This window comes from Arabidopsis lyrata, assembly GCF_000004255.2.
Source record: "Arabidopsis lyrata subsp. lyrata unplaced genomic scaffold ARALYscaffold_3, whole genome shotgun sequence".
Lineage (NCBI taxonomy): Eukaryota > Viridiplantae > Streptophyta > Magnoliopsida > Brassicales > Brassicaceae > Arabidopsis > Arabidopsis lyrata.
Window position 1 is genome coordinate 7,051,224 of NW_003302553.1, and position 21,858 is coordinate 7,073,081.

At 37.2% G+C, this 21,858-nt stretch overlaps 4 protein-coding genes across 6 annotated transcripts; 2 read left to right on the forward strand and 2 right to left on the reverse strand.

The window, feature by feature from the left end:
* Positions 1-53: 53 nt before the first annotated feature.
* On the reverse strand, positions 54-5,416 carry LOC9321225 (kinesin-like protein KIN-13A). 3 transcript variants are annotated; one of them, XM_021033444.1, is made up of 14 exons: positions 5,191-5,416; positions 5,029-5,113; positions 4,679-4,907; positions 4,018-4,239; positions 3,434-3,613; positions 3,225-3,326; positions 2,996-3,073; positions 2,691-2,772; positions 2,399-2,561; positions 1,814-2,143; positions 1,405-1,623; positions 764-1,313; positions 571-636; positions 54-479 (listed from the first exon to the last, which is right to left on the reverse strand). In XM_021033444.1, the coding sequence occupies exons 2-14, from the start codon at positions 5,064-5,066 to the stop codon at positions 297-299; spliced, it is 2,442 nt and encodes an 813-aa protein (XP_020889103.1). In that variant the 5' UTR covers positions 5,067-5,113; positions 5,191-5,416; the 3' UTR covers positions 54-296. The 3 variants fall into 3 exon arrangements, with proteins under 3 accessions (XP_020889103.1, XP_020889104.1, XP_020889105.1); XM_021033445.1 differs by lacking the exon at positions 5,191-5,416 and having other exon boundaries at positions 4,679-4,920; XM_021033446.1 differs by lacking the exons at positions 3,225-3,326; positions 3,434-3,613; positions 4,018-4,239; ... (1 more) ...; positions 5,029-5,113; positions 5,191-5,416 and adding an exon at positions 3,142-3,222.
* Positions 5,417-12,146: 6,730 nt separating this feature from the next.
* On the reverse strand, positions 12,147-13,736 carry LOC9321226 (translationally-controlled tumor protein homolog). The gene is made up of 5 exons (XM_021033572.1): positions 13,594-13,736; positions 13,102-13,175; positions 12,880-13,008; positions 12,583-12,740; positions 12,147-12,477 (listed from the first exon to the last, which is right to left on the reverse strand). The coding sequence occupies exons 1-5, from the start codon at positions 13,619-13,621 to the stop codon at positions 12,360-12,362; spliced, it is 507 nt and encodes a 168-aa protein (XP_020889231.1). The 5' UTR covers positions 13,622-13,736; the 3' UTR covers positions 12,147-12,359.
* Positions 13,737-14,168: 432 nt separating this feature from the next.
* LOC9321227 (protein pleiotropic regulator PRL2) lies at positions 14,169-18,417 on the forward strand. Its single transcript, XM_021033480.1, has 17 exons — positions 14,169-14,374; positions 14,490-14,514; positions 14,909-15,011; positions 15,265-15,346; positions 15,499-15,564; positions 15,788-15,872; positions 16,003-16,095; positions 16,210-16,273; positions 16,384-16,469; positions 16,571-16,672; positions 16,773-16,853; positions 17,003-17,063; positions 17,162-17,228; positions 17,308-17,385; positions 17,532-17,596; positions 17,734-17,811; positions 18,006-18,417. Exons 1-17 carry the CDS (start codon positions 14,244-14,246, stop codon positions 18,176-18,178), a joined length of 1,440 nt encoding a protein of 479 aa, XP_020889139.1. The 5' UTR covers positions 14,169-14,243; the 3' UTR covers positions 18,179-18,417.
* Positions 18,418-19,828: 1,411 nt separating this feature from the next.
* Positions 19,829-21,452, forward strand: LOC9319083 (phylloplanin). Its single transcript, XM_002882971.2, has 2 exons — positions 19,829-20,429; positions 20,945-21,452. Exons 1-2 carry the CDS (start codon positions 20,156-20,158, stop codon positions 21,226-21,228), a joined length of 558 nt encoding a protein of 185 aa, XP_002883017.1. The 5' UTR covers positions 19,829-20,155; the 3' UTR covers positions 21,229-21,452.
* Positions 21,453-21,858: the final 406 nt, after the last annotated feature.

Here is a 21,858-nt window from a genome sequence, read left to right on the forward strand (position 1 = left end):
AGTATCCACCTTTTTTGGGAGGATAGAAGAGAAGAGAAAAATAGGAAACACAAAAGGTATAATTTTATGATTTAAGATTAAAAAAATAAAAGGAAATAAATGCACAACTTCACAAACACAAGGACATTTCTGATTCTTTGTATTAAAGAAGATATCACCTTCTTCTTTTTTTTTTTTTTACTTCTTTTCTTCTGAAATTGAAACTAAAAAATTCACTCTCTTCTTCTTACATTTGCGTCCCAAGAACCTTTCACACACTTAACAACAACACACTTTTGGTTTCCTTCTTCTACCAACTACCGAGGAACTCTCTTACGGCTCAGTATTTCTTGTTCCTTGAGACGATGTTGGAACCGAGCAAGCCTGGCTTGAAGACTGACTAGCCCTGCTGCTTTCCGGGAGAGCACAAAGCTCAGTTGCGTCACATAGTTTTCTATCATGCTTCCTGGTTGGTCCACCTCCGCTAGAAGTTTCATTTCCTGATATAATGATATAAGAAGAGAAAACAAAATTGAATGATGTGATAACATTCTACAATCTTTTATTCATTTAGCAATGTGTTTTACTTACCTCGCGAACAATCTCCATTGTATCCTCAATTTCTTTTCTGTGTGCTGCAATCAGAGCTTCTTCTTCCTGGAAAAAGTCATGCCGTGGTTTTGATAAGATATAAACAGAACTATTGGCATAAGTTTTTACCATTACTTGCAAATCAATTTCACAGCTTCATCTCATGTTTAAAAGGGTTAAGCGAGTATTTTACCTCAAGCAGTGCATCGAGGTTTTCATCAAGCGAAGGGTCGGTGTCATATTGCCTTGAAGCAGTTTCACTTTTGTTCTGTCTAAAATTTGTCAAGGTAGGGATATCCGACGAACTGACATCTCTTTTAGACCAATTTTGTGGTCTGTCTGGTTTTTCTTCCCGCAACCCTTTCCCACGAGGTGGTGACACTTTCTTCACTTTCTCTTCACGGTCTGAGGTTTCTTGGGGATATGAAGACATGTGGTTCCTCTGGCTAGTGGATCCACCGAAAGAAGTATTCATCTCTGATCTGCCCTTATCCATTGAGAATGATGGGATTCCACTTTCCTCTCGATAATTTGTCGGCTGTCTGAAGTCAATACCCGATGTAGTAGTGTTGCTGTCCTTCTCGACCACCTTCCTCCTGGTTTCCTGTACATTCACTTCCTGTGGAGGCTCAAAGACATCTTCTACATCAATTGGGCCTAACAAAGCATCCTTATTAACCGGAGGCATTGAATTGGCAGTTTGATCTTTCTTGCTATTTCCACTTTTTGATAGACTTTTGACTCTGTTTATTCCGTACATAACCAACAGCAGGTTAAGAGAAGATGAAATTGAGAATTTGTTTCAAGAGAGGCTATAGGTTGTACAAAACATACCGATCAGCATATCTTAGAGTATTGAGGGTATGTTCACACGATCCTGCATTTGGAGAGATGCAGGAAATCATCACCGTTCTTGAGTTTCCAACAAATGAGTCACGGAGCACTTCCGTTAGTTTGCTTCCACGAAATGGTATATGTAGCTGGTCATTGTCCAGTGCACGTATACATTCCTTAAGAGCCAAGAGACTCTTGTTGATTTCTGCGCCTTCAATCCTAAGAAAAATCCACCATGAAAACTATTAAGCGTTAGATCTGGAGTGTGGTGGTCCTAAAGTAAAAAGGAAGCAGCAAAGTGCCACTCCATCAATACCCACAAGTCCAAAAGAGGCATAAATTTTATCTACGCATTTGTGGTAGGTCAATTCTCAAACTACTCAACCACAGGGACAAAGAGTATCTTTACCTTGTCTGGCGATCATTATCTGTAGTGTCTGCACCTCTTTCACTGCCAGCAAGGTCAATGAAAGAAATCTTTCCCACAACTTTCCCAGGCAATTCATTACCATCATTATTCCTCCGTCTAGTATCTTTTACCTCAACATGCTTTTTTACAACAAGCTGTAGGATGGCATGTGATCTAGAAGATTCCTCATTTGCTCCAGTTGACCCTGTGCTCCTTTCAGCATTTCCTTTCTCGATAAAATCCTTTACAAGTTGTACATCTGAAACTTCATATTCTTGCAGGCCAACAATGCAAACTTGCTGTCTACCATCTTCTCGCATGCAAAGTTTCCTACTCGGCAATAACTGAATGATTTAGACAATTGTAAACATGCATTTGCGATAGTAGTAGACAACAATGGAAAGTATTGACAATTTGACACTGATGGGATAAAAAAGTGCCAATGTTTACGGTATACTGACATCGAAATAACAATTATAAGCTAGTATATGCCTGGTCAAAGTATATGCCAAAAGAAAAGGAAAACATAAAACCTCTCAACAAAGATGACATTTAAGAGATATGAGAAAAAGAAAGAACACTAACTTTCTCTCACTGAGAAGATCGAACAGCTTTCCACCATATATCTCAAAATAGCTGAGCCACAATTTAAACCTCTGATTGCTGTATACTGGTTGACGCAACAACCTCATAAGATCTTCAACTGCTCGTATGGGTAGTGGTTTCATTGTGAATGTCTTACCACTACCTGAATAAAGCAAAACATCATCAGGGCCATGAAAGCATGAAGAAACTATTATCATCTAAAAAATGGAATCTTTTAGCAAGAGTAGAACTATCAGTATATTTCCCAATGAACATTAATGCCATTGCATACCTGTTTGACCATATGCAAAGCATGTAGCTTTAGTTCTCTGGAAAATAATTGGAATTATCGGCTCAATTGTGGCCCGATACACCTGTTCAAGGAAATAACAAACAATTTCAAAGCAGAATAAAGCTTCTGTAAAAATTAAAAAGCTGGATGTATACATTCATCAACCCAATCTGGATTATAAGGTCAATAAGGTATCTCGACCTTGACAGTTGACATAAATCATAAATCTATCACAGCTTAAGGTTGCATCATGCACTCCTGCTAGGATTTGCTATGGACTCCAATAAGTTCAATTATTAACTTACCTCGTCATTTGAGACATCCTCATCTAGAACAGCATCAAAGCAGAACTCATGCTTTTCCACATAAGCAGTCAAATCCACCTGCACCAACAAGATTACGGTTCATTCAATATTAGAAAAGATAATATTAAATGAAAAGAATATATGACCTTTAATAGCAGGATGCCATCGTTCAGTTGTTCAACTGAATCATGGATGCCACTGTTATCTTCGATGAAGAATACACACAAACCTTCACTTTGGGCTCATGGACAGTCAAAGAATTATCAGATACCGTCACGACATCCTCCTCCTTTCTAGCTGTTTCTTTCTTGTTTAGGGGTCTTTTCCTTACCTAAAGACAAAAAGGTGGTTTCCCAATTATCCCTAGTCATAATTAACGTTGCTTAAAAAACAATCAAGTAGTAAGGAACCAGGTCAGTGTTCAAGTGAATGGCCTACCACTACTTTAATCTTGGCTACACTGTTATTTTCTTTTTCACTCTTAGGCAATAAACCCACAAGTTCAGCTTCTGTCTGTTGACGTTGTTGACGATTAGCTGGCAAATTATAGTCGTCTTCAAATTCTTTATTTACACTAGGCATGAAAGGTGACGGCTCAAAGGGTTCGGTAATCATATGCTGCAAAATGAAAGGAAAGTCACATATTATAGAAGTTGGTAACTTTCACATGGATAATCGCTTTCTTTAAGAACTAGCAAATGCAACAAGTAGCTTTTTTGCCCAGAAGTTTCTCTAGTGACAACAAGACCAAAACAGTCTCTGTCACATCTCGCTAAATCCTTTCGAGTGTCAAGATCAGAAGTTGCCTATCAGAAGTCTTGCAGATAGATTGCATGCGCACAAAGCCAATGGATTAGGTGGGACTCAATATGGCAATGTACGATTGGCTTAACAGTTTGACAACCGGGATGTAACACAAGAACAGACAATCTGATGATGAAAATTTATGATCATTTTGTTCTCCATGGGCACTAATGAGTAAATATGAATAGTCTTTGCACTAGTTTTTCTTCCAAACGTACCTCAGATAGAAGCTCTGTATCATCCATTGCATGAAGATCCAATAATCCTGCTCCAAAATCACCTCTGAAGTCAGGTGAAAAAAATCCTTCCGAAGAGGGCATAGCTGCTGATGTCTGAGCAGTTGGAGTATATGATTCAGAAGTCGACTCCCCATTAAAATTGAGATTTCTCATTAGTTTGAACAGTCTTTGTTTCTCTTCAGCAGTCTGTGCTCCATAACCCTAGCAGATACCGCAAACACCACAAAAGAGCCTTCAAATATCAGAACCCCTTACATGCGAATTAGAAACAAGAGCCAGCGCAAAAGTTTCTATAGCAAAAAAATTAACCAATCGAAGTAGAAGTCACTAACAACCCTGCGGCAAACATCTAAATCACATTACTTAAATTGCTAAAAAAACTTCCAAGCTCTCCTTGAGATACGTTATGACTAATATCCATAACAGGGAGAAACAATCCTCCATTCTTACCATACCTTTATTTGTAGTCTTACACTGCGCATGAATCACCAAACGAAAGCAATAACAAAACTTGGCTATCTGTGTCTAATACAAAATTTGCATACTTTACCAGCTAGAGTAAACTACATCCGGAAAATTAAAGGGCATGCAAGATATTGGAAGAGTACAGAAACAAAGAATCACGGAAGAAAGTAGGTACCTGCATGAGAAGGTTTGGGAGATGACGCTGATCATTGCCCGTAGAAGCAACCGGAGACGCCAAATGCTGCAATCCAGCGGATTGAAGCCACCGTGCCATGACTGCATCCCCTGCGTCATTTGTGGGTAAAGCCCCATCGTATAGCGCCGTCGCAGCCGCAGCATTGCTTTGCTGCATTTGGCCGCCCATGTGGCGCTGTGATCTTCTTTGAGGAGCCAACTTCGGAGATCTGTAAAACAACTCTTCATCCAAACAAAAACCAGAATCACCCATTTGTTACAAATCGGAATAGAAATCAAAATTCCCAATTCCAACTATTGAATTTTAGATTCAATCAAAGAGAAACTCACAATGTGTGTGGAGAGAATTCGGATTCAACACAGAACATGAAAGCGGAAATGTACAGCTCCCAACTTTCTTCACTTCTTTCGAAATCTGAAATTCGACCCAATCAGTGAATCGGAGAAGAAGATCAATGTTATCCAAAGAAAATAGACGGAAGTAATGATTACCAGAGAAGGAAACGAAGACACGCAACGGTGTTGAAAAAAGAGATCTGTGATCTAAGAATATACAATCAGATCCGACGAGTGAAGAGCCCTAAGAGACGCACATCGTTTAGCGTTGGAGATTGAGAGAGAGCTTCTGTTCAAAAATTTCGTCTTCTTCTTCCGTAAGCGACGTTAGGCGCAGAGAGATGAGAAACAGAGGGGCGTTGAAGAAGTTTTGACAAAGTATGAGACACTTAAACAATAAATTAAAAAGTTTGAGGCGTTTAAACTTTTTTTTAAAAGTGACAGTTATAACACCCTTTAGTTTCAGAAACATTCACCGATTTGTCCTACTTTTGTAAATTGTACAATCTAGTCCAAAACATTTGAACCAAGTTTACACGATCTCCTATGAACGGTCTTATAGTGTTGAAATCTTTGTAAACTATTATTTTTATGCTGAGATCATGACACAACGACATATACACCATAGTGACATTAAACAATGATTTTCTCATCTTGAATTATACGGTATGATTCATACCTATTTGACCAAATTGCATAAAATTGTTAGGTTTATACATGTAATGACTAATAATATAACCTTGGTAGATTAATAAGCTATGTGCATTTTAAGATTTCAGCCACTTTGTGGTATTTAAGGATGTTGTTTTGGACCATCTAAGTGAAATTTGAAACTGTCCGAGGAAAATGACATGATTTTTTCTCGACATGAATTCCACAACTTTTGGAATTTTAGTACATGATAATGATTTAATCTTATACCACTATTCTTATTTTATTTTTTTCTAGATCCATTTTTTCTTCTAAACAAGTACATATTGGTTTCAAATTTTGAATTGTTTAGATGTGCGAATATAAGTGAGTGATTATCAAAAGCTACCAAACTTGTGTATGTAAATGTGTATTGTTTAAACTTTAAACTAAAAGAGAGAGTGTTAATTCAATAAACTATACGAACAAGAATATGCAAAAGTAGAGAAGTGGGCCAAAATACAGCTTGTGGGTTCCTTTCTTTTGAATCAAAAAGCTTTTGCTTTAGCCTAAAGCATTTCGATCTAAAGGATTCCTGATTTTAAATACTCAGTATAACCAGTATGAAAGTAGCTTTTCCTTAATTTATCCGTTCTAACAACATTAGTCTCTCTAGCTAGTTTTGTGCAGCTTTAGATTATCAACCTCCTTTGTTACGACTAACAAATAAACCACGTAAAAATACCTTAAGATGTCGATACTACGTAATAGTATCGACTTTGTAATTTGTTAAGAGAGTGATCATAACAAAAGAAAATGTTTAAAGAGTGTTAGCTAAAAGGAAAGGAACAACAAAATCTGAAGAAAGTAATAGACTTTAAATACATTAGATACAAGAGAGTGTTGAGTTAAGCTTGAGCTAAAAGCTTTTTGTTCTTTGGTTAAAGTTAACTTGAGGTATGAGTTAACTTGTGGATAAAGATAAAGTTTAGAAGTTATCTTAAACTTAAGATAATATCTTTGTAAACCCTAAACGAGTTATGTTTAAGTCGGTTTCAAGTTTGTAGTCGGTTTAAGTTTGTGTGTATATATATGAGATACCATTGTGTGGTAATCCATATGAGAAGTTTATGAGTTTGTGTTGTAGAGATTAAGAGATTGTGTGAGACCTTTGTTTTGAGTTAGTTTCAAAGGTAATAAGAAAAGTTGTTCTTATACACATAAGTCTTGATCAAAAGGTTTTACTTAGGGTTCTTAAACAATAATTGGTATCAGAGCCAACTATTGAACTATAACCCTAATCGGAGAAGAAACAGAGCTATTGCTCTGACACCAGAAGAAACAGAGCTATTGTTTCTTGGTATATTGAAGTCACGATGGGAGATCTAATCCCGGCAGGTACGGGTATCAAGGAAGGAGGTAATTCATCCTCTATTAAGTGTCCGATGCTAACCACAACAAACTATACGTTCTGGACTATACGAATGACCATGGCTCTAAGGGTTCATAAAGTTTCGGACGCTATAGAACCTGGATCAGAGGATATTGACAAGGACAACATGGCTAGTGCTCTTCTTCTGCAATCTATCCCTGAAGCATTAACACTGCAAGTCGGGAAACTAAATACTGCAAAGAAGATATGGGATGCAATTAAATCTAGGAATCTAGGAGCTGATAGGGTTAAAGATGCAAGATTACAAACCCTAATGGGTGAGTTTGAGAGAATAAAGATGAAAGAAAGTGAGAAGATTGATGACTTTGCTGGTAGAATCTCAGAATTATCTACAAAATCTGAATCTCTTGGACATGACATCGAAGAACCAAAGCTTGTAAAGAAGTTTCTAAACGGATTACCTAGGAAAAGGTACATACATATAATAGCCGCACTTGAACAAGTTCTTGATTTAAACAACACTACGTTTGAAGATATAGTTGGAAGGATAAAAGCGTATGAGGAAAGAATCTGCGATGAAGAAGATAATCAAGAAGATCAAGGAAAACTAATGTATGTCAGTTCTGAGACACAACCATGGTACACAAACAGAGGAAGAGGACAAGGTGGCAGACGAGGAAGAGGAAGAGGTCGTTCTGGTTATCCTCAAAACAATGGTTACCAACAGAACAGAGATACAAGCAAAATAACATGTTACAGATGTGATAAGCTAGGTCACTATGCATCAGATTGCCCTGACAGGCTGCTTAAACTTCAAGAAACACAAGAAGCCAATGCTTCAAAGAATGGTGACACACAAGTAGCTGATGCTCTAATGATGCATGAAGTTGTGTATTTGAATGAGAAAAACTGTGTACCAAATAAGTTTGTAACCAGTTCAGACAATGAGAACATTTGGTACTTAGATAATGGTGCCAGCAACCATATGACAGGTATACTAGCTTATTTTTCTAAACTTGATGAATCAGTTACTGGCAAAGTCAGATTTGGTGATGATTCTCGAATCGATATCAAAGGAAAGGGCTCAATAACGTTTGTTGCAAAGAATGGGGATAAAAGAATTCTACATGATGTTTACTACATCCCGGATTTAAGAAGTAATATTGTGAGTCTTGGCCAAGCCACTGAGTCAGGTTGCGATGTTAGAATGAAAAATGATTATCTGACTCTGTATGACAAAAATGGCAAGCTTCTGGTCAAGGCTTTAAGATCTAGAAACCGGCTTTACAAGGTGGGCTTGGAAGTCGAAAACACTAAGTGTTTGCAAATTGGGAGCTCTAACTCTAAATGGCACGCCAGACTAGGGCACATCGGAACAGAGACCCTTAAGACAATGGTGGAGAAAGAACTTGTCTTTGGGATCCCACACATGAAAGTTGAAAAAGAGATATGCCCTTCATGTTTACTTGGAAAACAAACTAGGAAATCTTTCCCACAAGCCACTTCATTTAGAGCAGAAGGCATTCTTGATCTTATTCACGGGGATCTCTGCGGACCCATCACGCCCCCTACACCATAAGAAACAGATATATTTTCGTTTTAATTGACGACTACTCACGATACATGTGGACACTCCTTCTAAAAGAGAAAAGTGAAGCTTTTAACAAATTCAAAAGTTTTAAAACTTGTGTTGAAAAGGAAACCAGAACTACTATAAAAACACTGCGAACTGACAGGGGTGGCGAGTTTCTTTCAGCAGAATTTCAAGCTTATTGTGATGCTTCTGGTATACAAAGACACCTAACTGCACCATATTCTCCCCAACAAAATGGTGTCGTCGAGAGGAGAAACAGGACACTAATGGGAATGACTAGAAGCATTTTAAAACACATGAATGTTCCAAACTATTTGTGGGGAGAAGCTGTCAGACATGCAACATATATCATCAACAGAGTGTCAACGAGAAGTTTGATTCATCAGACTCCCTATGAAGCATTCAAAAAGAAGAAACCAAATATAGAACATTTGAAAGTTTTTGGTTGCATTGGATATGCAAAAACAGAACCTGCACATCTGAAAAAGCTCGATGATCGATCAAAAATGCTAGTGCATTTAGGAACTGAACCAGGATCTAAAGCCTATCGCTTACTTGATCCAACAAAGCAAAGAATAGTAGTAAGTAGAGATGTTGTGTTTGATGAAGAGACAAGTTGGCAGTGGAACAATACTGAGAAAGATAGTAATTTTGAGATAAGTTTTGGTGAATTCGGGAACAATGGTATAAGGGAGGATGTTACTGTAACAGAAACAGAAAATAATAAGGATGGTGAGAGAATAGAACCAATAGAAAACACTGGTAACACTGAAAACACTGAGCATGTTTCTCCTACCAGAAACCATGAAAACAGAGAAGATAGAGAACAACCACAGCCAAAGCTAAGAAGGTCAGAAAGAGAATCAAAGAAACCAGGCTACTTAGAAGACTATGTCCTACTTGCGGAATATGAAAGTAAAAGACTTCTACTTGTTATAAATGAAGAACCATGGGATTATAATGAGGCAAAAGAATCCAAGGAGTGGATAAATGCATGTGTAGAAGAAATCACTTCCATAGAGAAAAACAGAACATGGGATCTAGTAGACCTTCCCATAAATGCAAAACCAATAGGGTTAAAATGGGTGTTCAAAATTAAAAGAAATGCTAATGGAAGCATAAACAAGTACAAAGCAAGACTAGTAGCAAAGGGTTATGTACAAAGACATGGGATTGATTTTGATGAAGTCTTTGCACCTGTGGCTCGCATTGAGACTATTCGTTTTATTGTTGCTCTAGCAGCTTCCTATGGCTGGGAAATACACCATCTTGATGTGAAAACTGCGTTTCTTCATGGAGAACTAAAGGAAGTGGTATATGTTACACAGCCTGAAGGTTTTATAATAGAAGGAAGCCAAAACAAGGTGTATAAACTGAATAAAGCACTCTATGGACTTAAGCAAGCCCCTAGAGCTTGGAACACAAAGCTAAATACAATTCTCTTAGAATTGGGTTTTGTTAAATGTTCAAAGGAGCCATCCATATACCAAAAGAAGGAAAAAGAAGAGCTCCTTGTTGTAGCAGTCTATGTAGATGATCTACTTGTCACAGGATCCAACTTAAATATGATACTTGAATTCAAGAAGGGTATGGCAGGGAAGTTTGAGATGAGTGACTTAGGAAAGCTCACCTATTATCTTGGAATTGAAGTTACTCAAACTGAGAATGGCATTCTTTTGAATCAAGAGAGATATGCAAAGAAAATTCTTGAAGAAACTGGTTTTAGTTCTTGCAATGCAGTTCATATACCAATGTGTGCCAATCTGAAGTTAAGTAAAGCGCAGGAAGAAAAGGGAATTGATGAAAAAGAGTATAGGAGAAGTATCGGCTGCCTCAGGTATTTACTGCATACAAGACCAGACTTGTCATACTGCGTTGGAGTATTAAGCAGGTATATGCACGAGCCAAAAGAGTCTCATGGAGCTGCTTTAAAACAAGTTCTCAGGTATTTACAGGGAACTCAGTCTTATGGACTCTGTTTTAACCGAGGGGACAAGACAGAGCTAATAGGATTCAGTGATAGTAGTCATAATGTAGATGAAGATGATGGCAGAAGCACTACTGGTCATATTTTCTACCTTAATGACTGTCCTATTACGTGGTGTTCACAAAAGCAAGAGACTGTTGCACTCTCGTCCTGTGAAGCTGAATTTATGGCTGCTACTGAAGCAGCAAAGCAGGCCATTTGGCTCCAAGAACTCTTACAAGAAGTTACTGAGAAACAGTGTGAAAAAGTGGTGATTCTTATTGATAACAAATCGGCAATAGCACTAACAAGGAATCCAGTGTTTCATGGCCGAAGCAAACATATTCACAAGAGGTATCATTTTATTCGGGAATGTATTCAGAATGAGTTGGTTGAAGTTGAACATGTTCCCGGTGAGCTACAAAAGGCGGATATTCTTACAAAAGCTCTCGGGAGAATCAAGTTTAAAGAAATGAGAGATCTTATAGGAGTCCAAGATGTTAAAGAAAAGGCTCTCAAGCTTAAGGGGGTGAATGTTGAGTTAAGCTTGAGCTAAAAGCTTTTTGTTCTTTGGTTAAAGTTAACTTGAGGTATGAGTTAACTTGTGGATAAAGATAAAGTTTAGAAGTTATCTTAAACTTAAGATAATATCTTTGTAAACCCTAAACGAGTTATGTTTAAGTCGGTTTCAAGTTTGTAGTCGGTTTAAGTTTGTGTGTATATATATGAGATACCATTGTGTGGTAATCCATATGAGAAGTTTATGAGTTTGTGTTGTAGAGATTAAGAGATTGTGTGAGACCTTTGTTTTGAGTTAGTTTCAAAGGTAATAAGAAAAGTTGTTCTTATACACATAAGTCTTGATCAAAAGGTTTTATTTAGGGTTCTTAAACAATAGAGAGTTGGAGCAACGTCAAACCGACCAATCACGTTTCCTTTTACGTGAGACACAATACGTACCAACGCATTTTGGTTGTCCTTTCATCCACAGTATACATAAATACTTAAAATATATATGTTGAGCATTTCACGCAGCTTAAACACTTTCTTTTTCTGCTCTGTAGTAGCAAATATTTCTCAATTCTCGTAGAAACTTTATTTTGAATAATAATAAACTAACGAATGGTTAAATTTAAGAAGAATCTCTAAGGTGAATTGGAGAGTGGTTTGTCAAAGTAAAACAACACACACAGTTTATAATTACGACCGCACTGTGATTTTTGTCCAACAACTAAAACCAACAGGACAGAACTCAAATAGTTATATAGATTCCGCACGTGAGATGAAATTCCTAAAAGCAGACATAAGTGGAGGGATAAACATGCCTATGATGATGTCTCAAACGGATCATTCTGGAGCATATTCCACGCAACACCGAATAATTAAAGTTACGGACAGTAAAAGTAACCAATTTTTTTATTAACATCCATAAGATCAGAATCTAAATTTAATTGACTTTATAAACTTGCCTCGAGATTCGGGATAAGTTTAGTAGTAACCAACCCTTAAATTAGAAAAGCAAAAAGAGATATCACACCACCAAAATTCAACTAATAGAAACTGATAAACAGTTGTTTTCGGATTCAATAACTTCAAAGAAATCCAACACAGGAGAGAAGAAGAGAGAAAAGCAAACTGGTAGGTAATTTTAATAGGGGACGACGAAACATGAGACAATATAAAGAAACATAAACTTAGAGAGTCGCTGCGCCGACCAGAGTAACCCAAAGAGAGCTTCTCTCTCAGCACTTGACCTCCTTCAAACCATGTGCGAAGTACAAAAATGTTGGGTTAGTTGCACCATCCTTGTAGTAGGCAAAGACCAAAGAGCTGTCATCGTGCATTGACTCCCCAACAAAGCTAAAATCAAACAACATAACCATAAATGAGATCTCAGATCAACAAGTTTCAAAAAACTATAGTTGTCATGTTACAAGGAAAATATGATAGATTAGGGAAACTCACAATTGGAGGTCTTTGAGCTTGGGGAGAAGGTACTTGGTAGCTCCCTCAATGCCCTTCTTGAAGGATTCCTGCTGTTCTTCGTTGAGCTTGGGTGTCAACGACTTGATGTATTTCTTAATATAAGCGACGAATCCCTTCTTGTCATAAGTTGGTTGCTCCTATATGAACAAAAAAGGAGAGAACTTGGATCAATATTAGCAATGCTACTAAACAGAACAAAGATAGGTACAGGACAAGCAATTGGTAAACTGACATGTTCCTTGTAACAGATTGTGTATCTAAGAAGAAAAAACGAACCTGAAGTCTGAAGGTGTCGACAATGTCAACAACCTTTTGAGCAGAGTCATCAACACCCTCATCCTCACCACCTTCTTCAGCAGATGGATTGGCACCAATGTTAACATCTACAGCTCCCAGAGTAACCCACTGAATAATAAAAAACAAAACCCAATTCAGAACAGGAAAACCAAAATTTAACAAATTCAGAACAAAACTTAAATTAGGATTGATGACACTGACCTTTCCTTCTACTTCCCAAAGAATTCCATTCTCAATCTCCTTGTAAGGGAAAGAGTCAGACAGAAGCTCATCACCTGAAATCAATACCCCAGAATCTTCAGTCGTATTGAGCTCAATATAATCCCCATAAGATCCCAAATATAAACAACTACGAGCTCAACCAAATCCAGTGACTCTAAAATTCAGATTATTAGCCAAAACTTCATCAAATCAATACTAGTTAAGCATTCTAAACAACCGAAAAAAACCCTAAAATCCAATCTAAAACGAAACAGAGGACATTCATATGCTAAATCAATCACAGATCTAACCAAATCGCAGAAACTAATCCGCTAAGATTAGAATTATCAATGCAAATCAACGAAAAACCTCAGATGCGATCACAGATCTAACGTAATTTCAAAGTCGATATCACTATTAGTATCCCGATCAAAGATATAGATCGATAGCTACAGAATTATTAATAAGAGATTAAACAATAATTGAGCATACCGGTGAGAAGATCTGTGTACACCAACATGGTCGCTTATTTGATTTATTTATCTCTCTCTCTCCGATGGATGTGAATTAACGAAAATTGAAGGTTGCGGGAGAGAGACGCAGCGACGAGAGGGGTCTAAAAGAAGATCCTAACTTTGGTATTTATAGTGGAAAAAAAAAGCGTAGGGTTTTCGCTGGAGTAAATAAAATTTTCGCTGGAGTAAATAAAATTCCCGATAAATTTACAATTTTGGGCTTTTCCTTTTACCCAATTTTCTATTTTACCTTTTCCTTTTTTCTGAACCTTTTGTTTGAAGAATGCAAATTTCTTTGGACAAACAGAGACAACAATAAGGCAGCGGACATACTTGCAAAGGAGAGATTACCACCAGAGTCTCAATTTTGTTTTTATTCATCTGTTCCTTTTGTAATATCAACCAGTTTGAATTGTGTGTGACAATGCTCTTTCAAATTAATAAAAGTTGACGTTAAAAAAAAAAAAAAAAAATCTGAACCGACCCAAACGCTTAATGAGCCGGGTTTGGGCCAACGGGTGGGGATTTAAGTGTATATAAATAACGGTCGGGTCGGATAAAATCCTATTTCCCTCTCTTCTCTCCGTCTCTTTCGTTCTGATTCTGATTGTTCGTGTAAAACCCTAGATGACGATGCTAAGTTTGAGCACGGAAGTCGATACTCAGTCACTGAAAAAACTCAGTCTCAAATCTGTAACACGAGCTCGTGAACTTTTCTCCCCCGTCCATGGCCAATTTCCTCCTCCTGATCCTGAAAGGTTAATCACCAGTTTCGCTTGCAATGTCCACTTGTTTTCTCGAAAATTTTCAGAATTTTTATGTGTATTGACAATTCTTCTTCTTCTTCTATGTTTTTGTTCTTTTGTCTCGCAGCAAAAGAATTCGGCTCTGCCATAAGGTAAGGGTTTTTTCGAATTTTTTAAAAATTTTCTCTTTGATTCTGTTGAAAATTTTGTTCGCTTCCTCGTTTGGTTTGGTTTTTCTAGTGGATAGCATTATGGCAAGTTTCTGAGACGTTGAAACTGATAGATGAGATCAATTCATGTATGCTTTAGCTCTCAAACTTGACGTTTTTATGAGGTGTAAATCGATCAGTCAACATTTTTTCTGTCTTATTACCTATGATCTGGCGTTAGATTCTTTTCATCAGCTACGATTGTTTGAGCTTGCGTGATTTCTAGCCTATTACCCTCATCTTTATAGTAAGATGTTGAATTTGCATGAATTTTTTGTGTTTTAGTGAGCATCAAAGTAGGATGTATTGTTAATGACTTGGAGGTTTCTTTGTATAGATTCAAGTTTCATTTGGAGGCGTAGAACCTGCAAGTAAGCCTACACGTAGTGCTGAACATAACAGTGAAAAGACGGCTCCATCGAATGCCCTTGCCCTTCCAGGTAGTTTTTTTTTATCTGTTTTCCCTGGTGTGAGACGAAACTAGTTTCCTATTTTCTAGTTTTCCTGATATCTATGTATATTAGTTGTGAGTTTCATTCATATGTCTATAATTAGGATTGCAAAACAAGTTTCAGTAATGTATCTCTTAGAGTACCTTTTGAAACTAACTCCTGCTGGACTAAAAAAACCCTGTTAGTCCAAATTATACTCACAAGTCTCTTGTTCTGAAAGACCAAATTATTTGCTCTGCAGGTCCAGAAGGTTCCAAGGAACTTCGAAAAGGCACAACAGAGAAAGCTTTAGTTGTTGGTCCAACTTTACCGTCAAGAGACTTGTGAGTATACCTTTTCCTTTGGAATGTGACTAATCCATATAGTTAGTATAAAGAATTTTTGACATTCTCAAGAATGTTATTGCTGTTCTGTCTTTGTGATTGATTCTCTACTTATTGTGCTGATGCTGATAATTTTGATTCTTGAATTGAAGGAACAATACTGGTAATCCAGGCAAAAGCACGGCCATTCTTCCTGCATCTGGATCCTTTTCTGAAAGGTTTTGTGTCCCATCCTTTTCTTCTTTTGTGGGCTCTCTATAATGACACTATATCTAGGTTGCGATACCTAGGTGGTATATAAAACCACGATGAGGTGGATATAGGTTGATCATAGTCATGAATTTAAATTTGGCCATATTTATTCAACCTGAAATGACTCTAGCTTGTATCAATGCTGCAGTTTTCATTATTTGTCCATCTTTGCCCCTCTATGTGTTACAGAAATCTGTCAACTGCTGCTTTAATGGAGAGAATGCCTAGTAGATGGCCTCGTCCAGAGTGGCATGCACCATGGAAGAATTACAGGGTAAGATGTGTGTTACAGTAACATATCTGCATCTTATGGATATAACATTTAAGCGAAGCATGTAGGTAGTCTTGGCGTCCAGAGGTTACTTAATGTTCTTATTGAATTGATGCATTTTTTTGGCTAACAGGTGATCCAGGGACACTTGGGTTGGGTCAGATCTGTTGCGTTTGACCCAAGTAATGAATGGTTTTGCACTGGTTCAGCTGATCGTACCATCAAGGTAACTGAGGAAATCTAATTCAATGCCTTTTTTTTTTCCATTCTTCATGCAACATTTACCTATATCTCATGAATTACTCTTGCTGAAATTGCTTCTGTGGCTCTTGTTCACTAGATATGGGATGTAGCGACCGGAGTTCTGAAACTCACACTTACTGGACATATAGGGCAAGTACGAGGTTAGACTAATATTTTCTTCCTCTCAGTTTGTTAGTTTATCAATAGCTCTTGTAGAAAAGTACCAGTGTACAAGTTTCAACTCTAAATCTATATAATTATTGTTTCACAGGCCTCGCTGTAAGCAATAGACATACCTATATGTTTTCTGCTGGTGATGACAAGCAAGTCAAATGCTGGGACCTTGAGCAGAATAAGGTTCGAACTCGATGATGGATTTCATCTCATCTGTAAATTAATTACTCTTCTCCTGATCTGAACTTCTCATGTCCAATGTTTTTGGAATTTGTCTTTGATAGGTTATTCGATCTTATCATGGTCATTTGCATGGCGTTTACTGTTTAGCTCTTCATCCAACGCTAGATGTTATACTAACCGGAGGGCGAGACTCTGTCTGCAGGGTATGAAATTTACTCAAAGATGTAACCTGTGGTTATAAACATATGTATTTTTGATGTTTGAGTTTGCTGACTATTGTCAAAAATCCTTTTCTGCGTATAGGTATGGGATATCCGTACGAAGATGCAAATTTTTGTACTCCCACATAACGCAGATGTTTTTTCCGTTTTAGCCCGTCCAACTGTACGCCACATTTCATCTTCTCTTTATTCTATCACTTAATGTCCGTGTTGTACTTGTGGCGAAGAAGCACACACCGCTATTTTATGCTTATATAGTCGTATGCCTTTCTTTCAATAACTTTGGAACTTACTGTTTCTATGATGTTGCAGGATCCACAAGTTATTACAGGGTCTCATGACTCAACCATCAAATTTTGGGATCTCCGATTTGGTACGTTAACATTTAACAATCTCTTGGACTTTTGCTTTTCTTTCCTCCCGAGCTTTTCATTATTTGCAGGGTTGGGCTAACGAATATATTATAAACAGGCAAATCGATGCTAAATATAACGAATCATAAGAAGACTGTCCGAGCAATGGCTCTCCATCCGAAAGAGTAATTGTCTTGCTTTTTCGACCTTAGAGTTTTGCATGATAATGCACCCTGTTTTAATGTCTCTTTCTGTTTTGTTCAGGAATGCTTTTGTTTCTGCATCAGCTGACAATATCAAGAAGTTTAGCCTTCCTAAGGGAGAGTTTTGCCACAACATGCTGTAAGTTCTGGAGTCCTTGTAGTTATTTGAGCCTTAATCCACTCTCTTACATCTTCCAGTGCAATGAAAAAGATGGTGTTTCTCAAATAAAGTGGAAATTTTAGTTTTCTGATGTGTTTTCATGTTATCTTTCTTTTTTGGAGAAGTTCTCTGCAGAGAGACACAATTAACGCAGTGGCTGCGAACGAGGATGGCGTAATGGCCACTGGAGGTATTAATTCATTTCCAAATCACTTTCTTTGATCGTTACGGGAGAAACACTGATACTTGTATTCACATTTCCTTCACATATTATATACCCAATTTCATTATTTGAACTAAAATGTCCCCGTCTTTGTTCAACTGAAGGTGATAAAGGTGGCTTATGGTTCTGGGACTGGAAGAGTGGTCACAATTTCCAACAGGCAGAAACTATTGTACAGCCCGGTATGTCCTCAACCTATTTCGTGATCCTTTACCCTTGCGTTACTTATATGGTTAAAATATTTTAAGTCTTAGAGGTTTATGCTTAGTAGTTCTAAGGAAGCTCTCAATTTTCATGAAGTGACAGAGTTTTTTACGCTCTAGAATTTGCTGCAACTGCAAGTAGTAATTATGTCTTATCTCATTTACATGGTTAGGTTCGCTGGAGAGTGAAGCCGGTATATATGCAGCGTGTTACGATAGGACGGGTTCAAGGCTGGTAACGTGTGAGGCAGACAAAACAATAAAGATGTGGAAGGAAGACGAGAATGCAACTCCTGAAACTCATCCTCTCAACTTCAAACCTCCCAAAGAGATCAGACGCTTCTGAGGTTTCTCTCTCTTACAAGTTACACCTCTCTAATCTCAAACTCGAAGTCAGAAAAAAAAACCACTAATCTCACCAAAATCTGTTTCTGGATAAAAAAAAAAAACCTTGTTTATGTGATATATTTTTACCAGTTCTTCTTCAAGGTAGAGAAGGGAAAATAACAGCATTGTAGTTTCTTGGTGACTAATTGTAGTTTTGCATGAGTGTAGCCATTATTTTCGGAAGGGTTTTGGAACTCATTTGGTTTTATTTGGAACAATTCAGTTAAAACCAATCTTTCTAACGATGATTGGTATGCCCCTAAATCTCTTACTAAAATCACTAGTGGCCATGACGATCCAAAGTCTTCTCCAATAGCCAACAAAACCAAAATTCAACATACAAATAAAATATTATATACAAGAATAACAAAATTAAGCATGACATGTACACAACAATGCCAAAACATCTACTGTGTTTGTGGTGTTTGTCAAACGATTATTGAGCAATTACCGTTACCAAGAGGCCAACTTGATCGCAATGCGACTAATCGCGTTGTAGATGCATCTTTTACTGGTCCCCGTGGCGTTTAGTAGAATTTCATTCATAAGATACATTCACATTTACGTATGAGATAATTCTTTGTTATAGCTATAAAAATGAGCGATCCATCTTAAAGCTGAAGATTTAAAATACGTTCCATGGACCAATCTATAACACAAGATGGGTGGTGGATTTTCCCTTATCTCCTTATATCAAGAGTCTACTTGTGATAAGTTTGATTTGTTTATATATAATAAAATACTTAAGGAGGAAAAAATGAGCCAAATCTATAGGAGAGCCCCCTATGATCTGGGGTTTAAGAGTTAAGACCACTCAATAATGCAAATTGTCGGATTTGGACTACGGAAATATCGATCTCACCATATCTTTTTATTGACCCAAAATTTAGGATACATTCAAAGACAAAAGTGTAGTCCAATATTTTGTCTTTCTTTCTTGAGTTGTCTCTTTACCTTGCGAGTTCGGTCTCTTGACCAATCCTTTTTTTTTGTAAATCGACATTTTATATAGTTTTGCATTAAAATGGTGTTTCTTATAGTTTAAACTTTAAAATCATGTTTCACTCAACTAAGTTCTTTAGCTTTTGATATTAGAAACTCAAGTTTTTTTCGTTAAAATAATGTTGTTCAATTTAATTAGTAGTCAAAATTATGTTCTTTCTTCTCTCAAAACTTACTAAAACCCCCCGAAAACACAGTAAGAAAATCATTTCATTCCATAACTCAAGTTTTATTTGGTGAACTGAAACATTAATATGGAAGGCGGAAGTTGTTTTACTAAATTTAATTTTTTCTAATGATACGAATTTTCTGTGTGCTAATTACTATAAAGAGGGAATACCCTATATTATATTCGTTATTGATCACACCCCGTTACCTTTGTGTGACACCATATATTGGGAATATCTAAATACGTACTCGTTGAGTTCTCGAAGTTTATATCACCACATCATGCATACACTGACCGGTGCAGTTTGAAATTGCAAAGATTATGGCTTACCGAGAATAGCAATTGAACGCATGAGATGATGTAGTATATAGTACACATCGGTTTTAATTAATACTCATCTAATCTTGGGATATGTACGTCTTCAAAACGTTTGCAGGGATATTCATGGATAAATTATAGAATGTCTAGGAAAGAATCATACACAGTTGAAACTACATTTTAGGATCCGTGTTTTACGATCAAACCTAGGGACGATTTAAATTGTATAATACAGTAAACGTATCATTAGCGATTTAAATATAAAGGGGCAAAATAAATAGGAGGGGTGAGATCTATAAAACTTGTTCTATAAATAGAGCTGCATGGGGAAGACACTTTATCACATCCAAAACCAAAAGCAACACAAACACACACCAAAAAAAACAAAATACATTTACTTTCTACTCAACAGTTTCAACTAAAGATTTCTATAGTAACCCTACAAACATGGCAATGTTAAAGAACAAACACATGACCGTCTCACTGATCTTGGTGTGTCTCATTGTGGTGTCTCCAATGGCTGAGGCTCAGCTTGGACTTGGTGGTGGTGGTGGTGGTGGTGGTGGTGGTCTTATTGGGGGTCTTGGTGGTCTTGTTGGTGGTCTTGGTGGTCTTGTCGGTGCTCTTGTTGGTGGTATTCTCAATCTCGTCAATATAAATGGGGTTGTCTTTTGCTCTCTCAATGGCGCTCTCAATGGCACTTCCACTCCTGCTTTCGCTAGTAAGCTTTCCATTCTTCTACTTTCACCTTTGATCAATCACGCAAAACCGGCCCAATAACAATTCCCTTGGTTCTGTTAACCAGGCGGGTTTTGTTTTAGATAATTCAACAGATACAGTCATACAAAAAGGGTTTTCTTGTAAATGTTTTGTCATACAACCATAAACTATAAACTGATTTTAAGAGCTTACGCTATAACATGTTTGTAAACCCAACAATCTTGTGAGACATTGATATTAAAATGTAGAACTCTAACATTTCAGATTCTGTTTCTCTTCTGTATAGTATATAGTATGTAATCTTTCTTACACTCAAATTTATCAAAACTATATATAAGTTAATTAGTTAACCTAGATATACTAAGATAAAGGTTCACGAATTAATATATATCTAAAAAAATATTCACAACGTATAATATGATCCTTTAATTTGTAGACATCCACATGCATGATACATATAACTAAGTTTTGAGATACATATATATATTTACTAACCCTAAGACTGCAAACTTACAGATGCAGGAGTTCAGCTCCAGTGCGGAAGGCAAAACAGAGTCGTTTCAACAGCGACCACGAACGCTGCCGGATTATTCACGCTTCCTACAGACACAATTCAGATGTTACTTTCCACACTCCTCTCTGATTGTCGGGTCGTCGTCACGACCCCTCTCTCCACCTGCAACGCCAACCTCCCTTCCGTTGGCAACCTCGTCTCACGGTTAGCCATGATCGGGAACAGCCTTACCGGCCTCCTCAACATCATCAGTATCATCCCTGCCGGCTTTGGTCTCCTTACCTGATTTCAAACTATTTATATATACTCTATGTTCGGTTACAGTGTGTTTCCCTTTTGTTATATGTTTTGTGTGATGGCCATTTACGTTTACTTGCGTGTGCATGAATAAGGTCTATATAGGGCTTACGTCTCAACGTTTAAAGTCTTCTGTTGTAACTTTTTTTTTTCTCCATTCTGCATGTATAATGCTTTTGTGAAATGATACAAACAATTTCCCTTTTCAAATAACTAAAACTATATAATTTGTAAACTAGTAAAAGGTAACTGCAATTATAACGACCAATAGAGCATGTCCATATATAACACGAAGAAAAAAAATTAAAAACCCAAAATGCAACGATTCCTTAAACTTTTCAAATTTAAAAGACGAACTTGAAACAAATTCAAACTTTAGGGGTCTAGGTTATAACTACCCCGGAAGATAGGCAATTTTATGGTTTTCTGATGCGCCAAGTCTCTACCAACTGTCCGCCGTTAATTTTTGGGAATTAAGCTCCAAGTCCAAAATCGTCAATCGGCTGAATTCAAGACTATCAAGTCTATAATGAATCTTCTTGTGTAGCAGAGCAGTAACAAGAATCCTAATCTTCCCCATTTACTTTGCTTCTTAACACATGCGTTTGTCAATATGTTA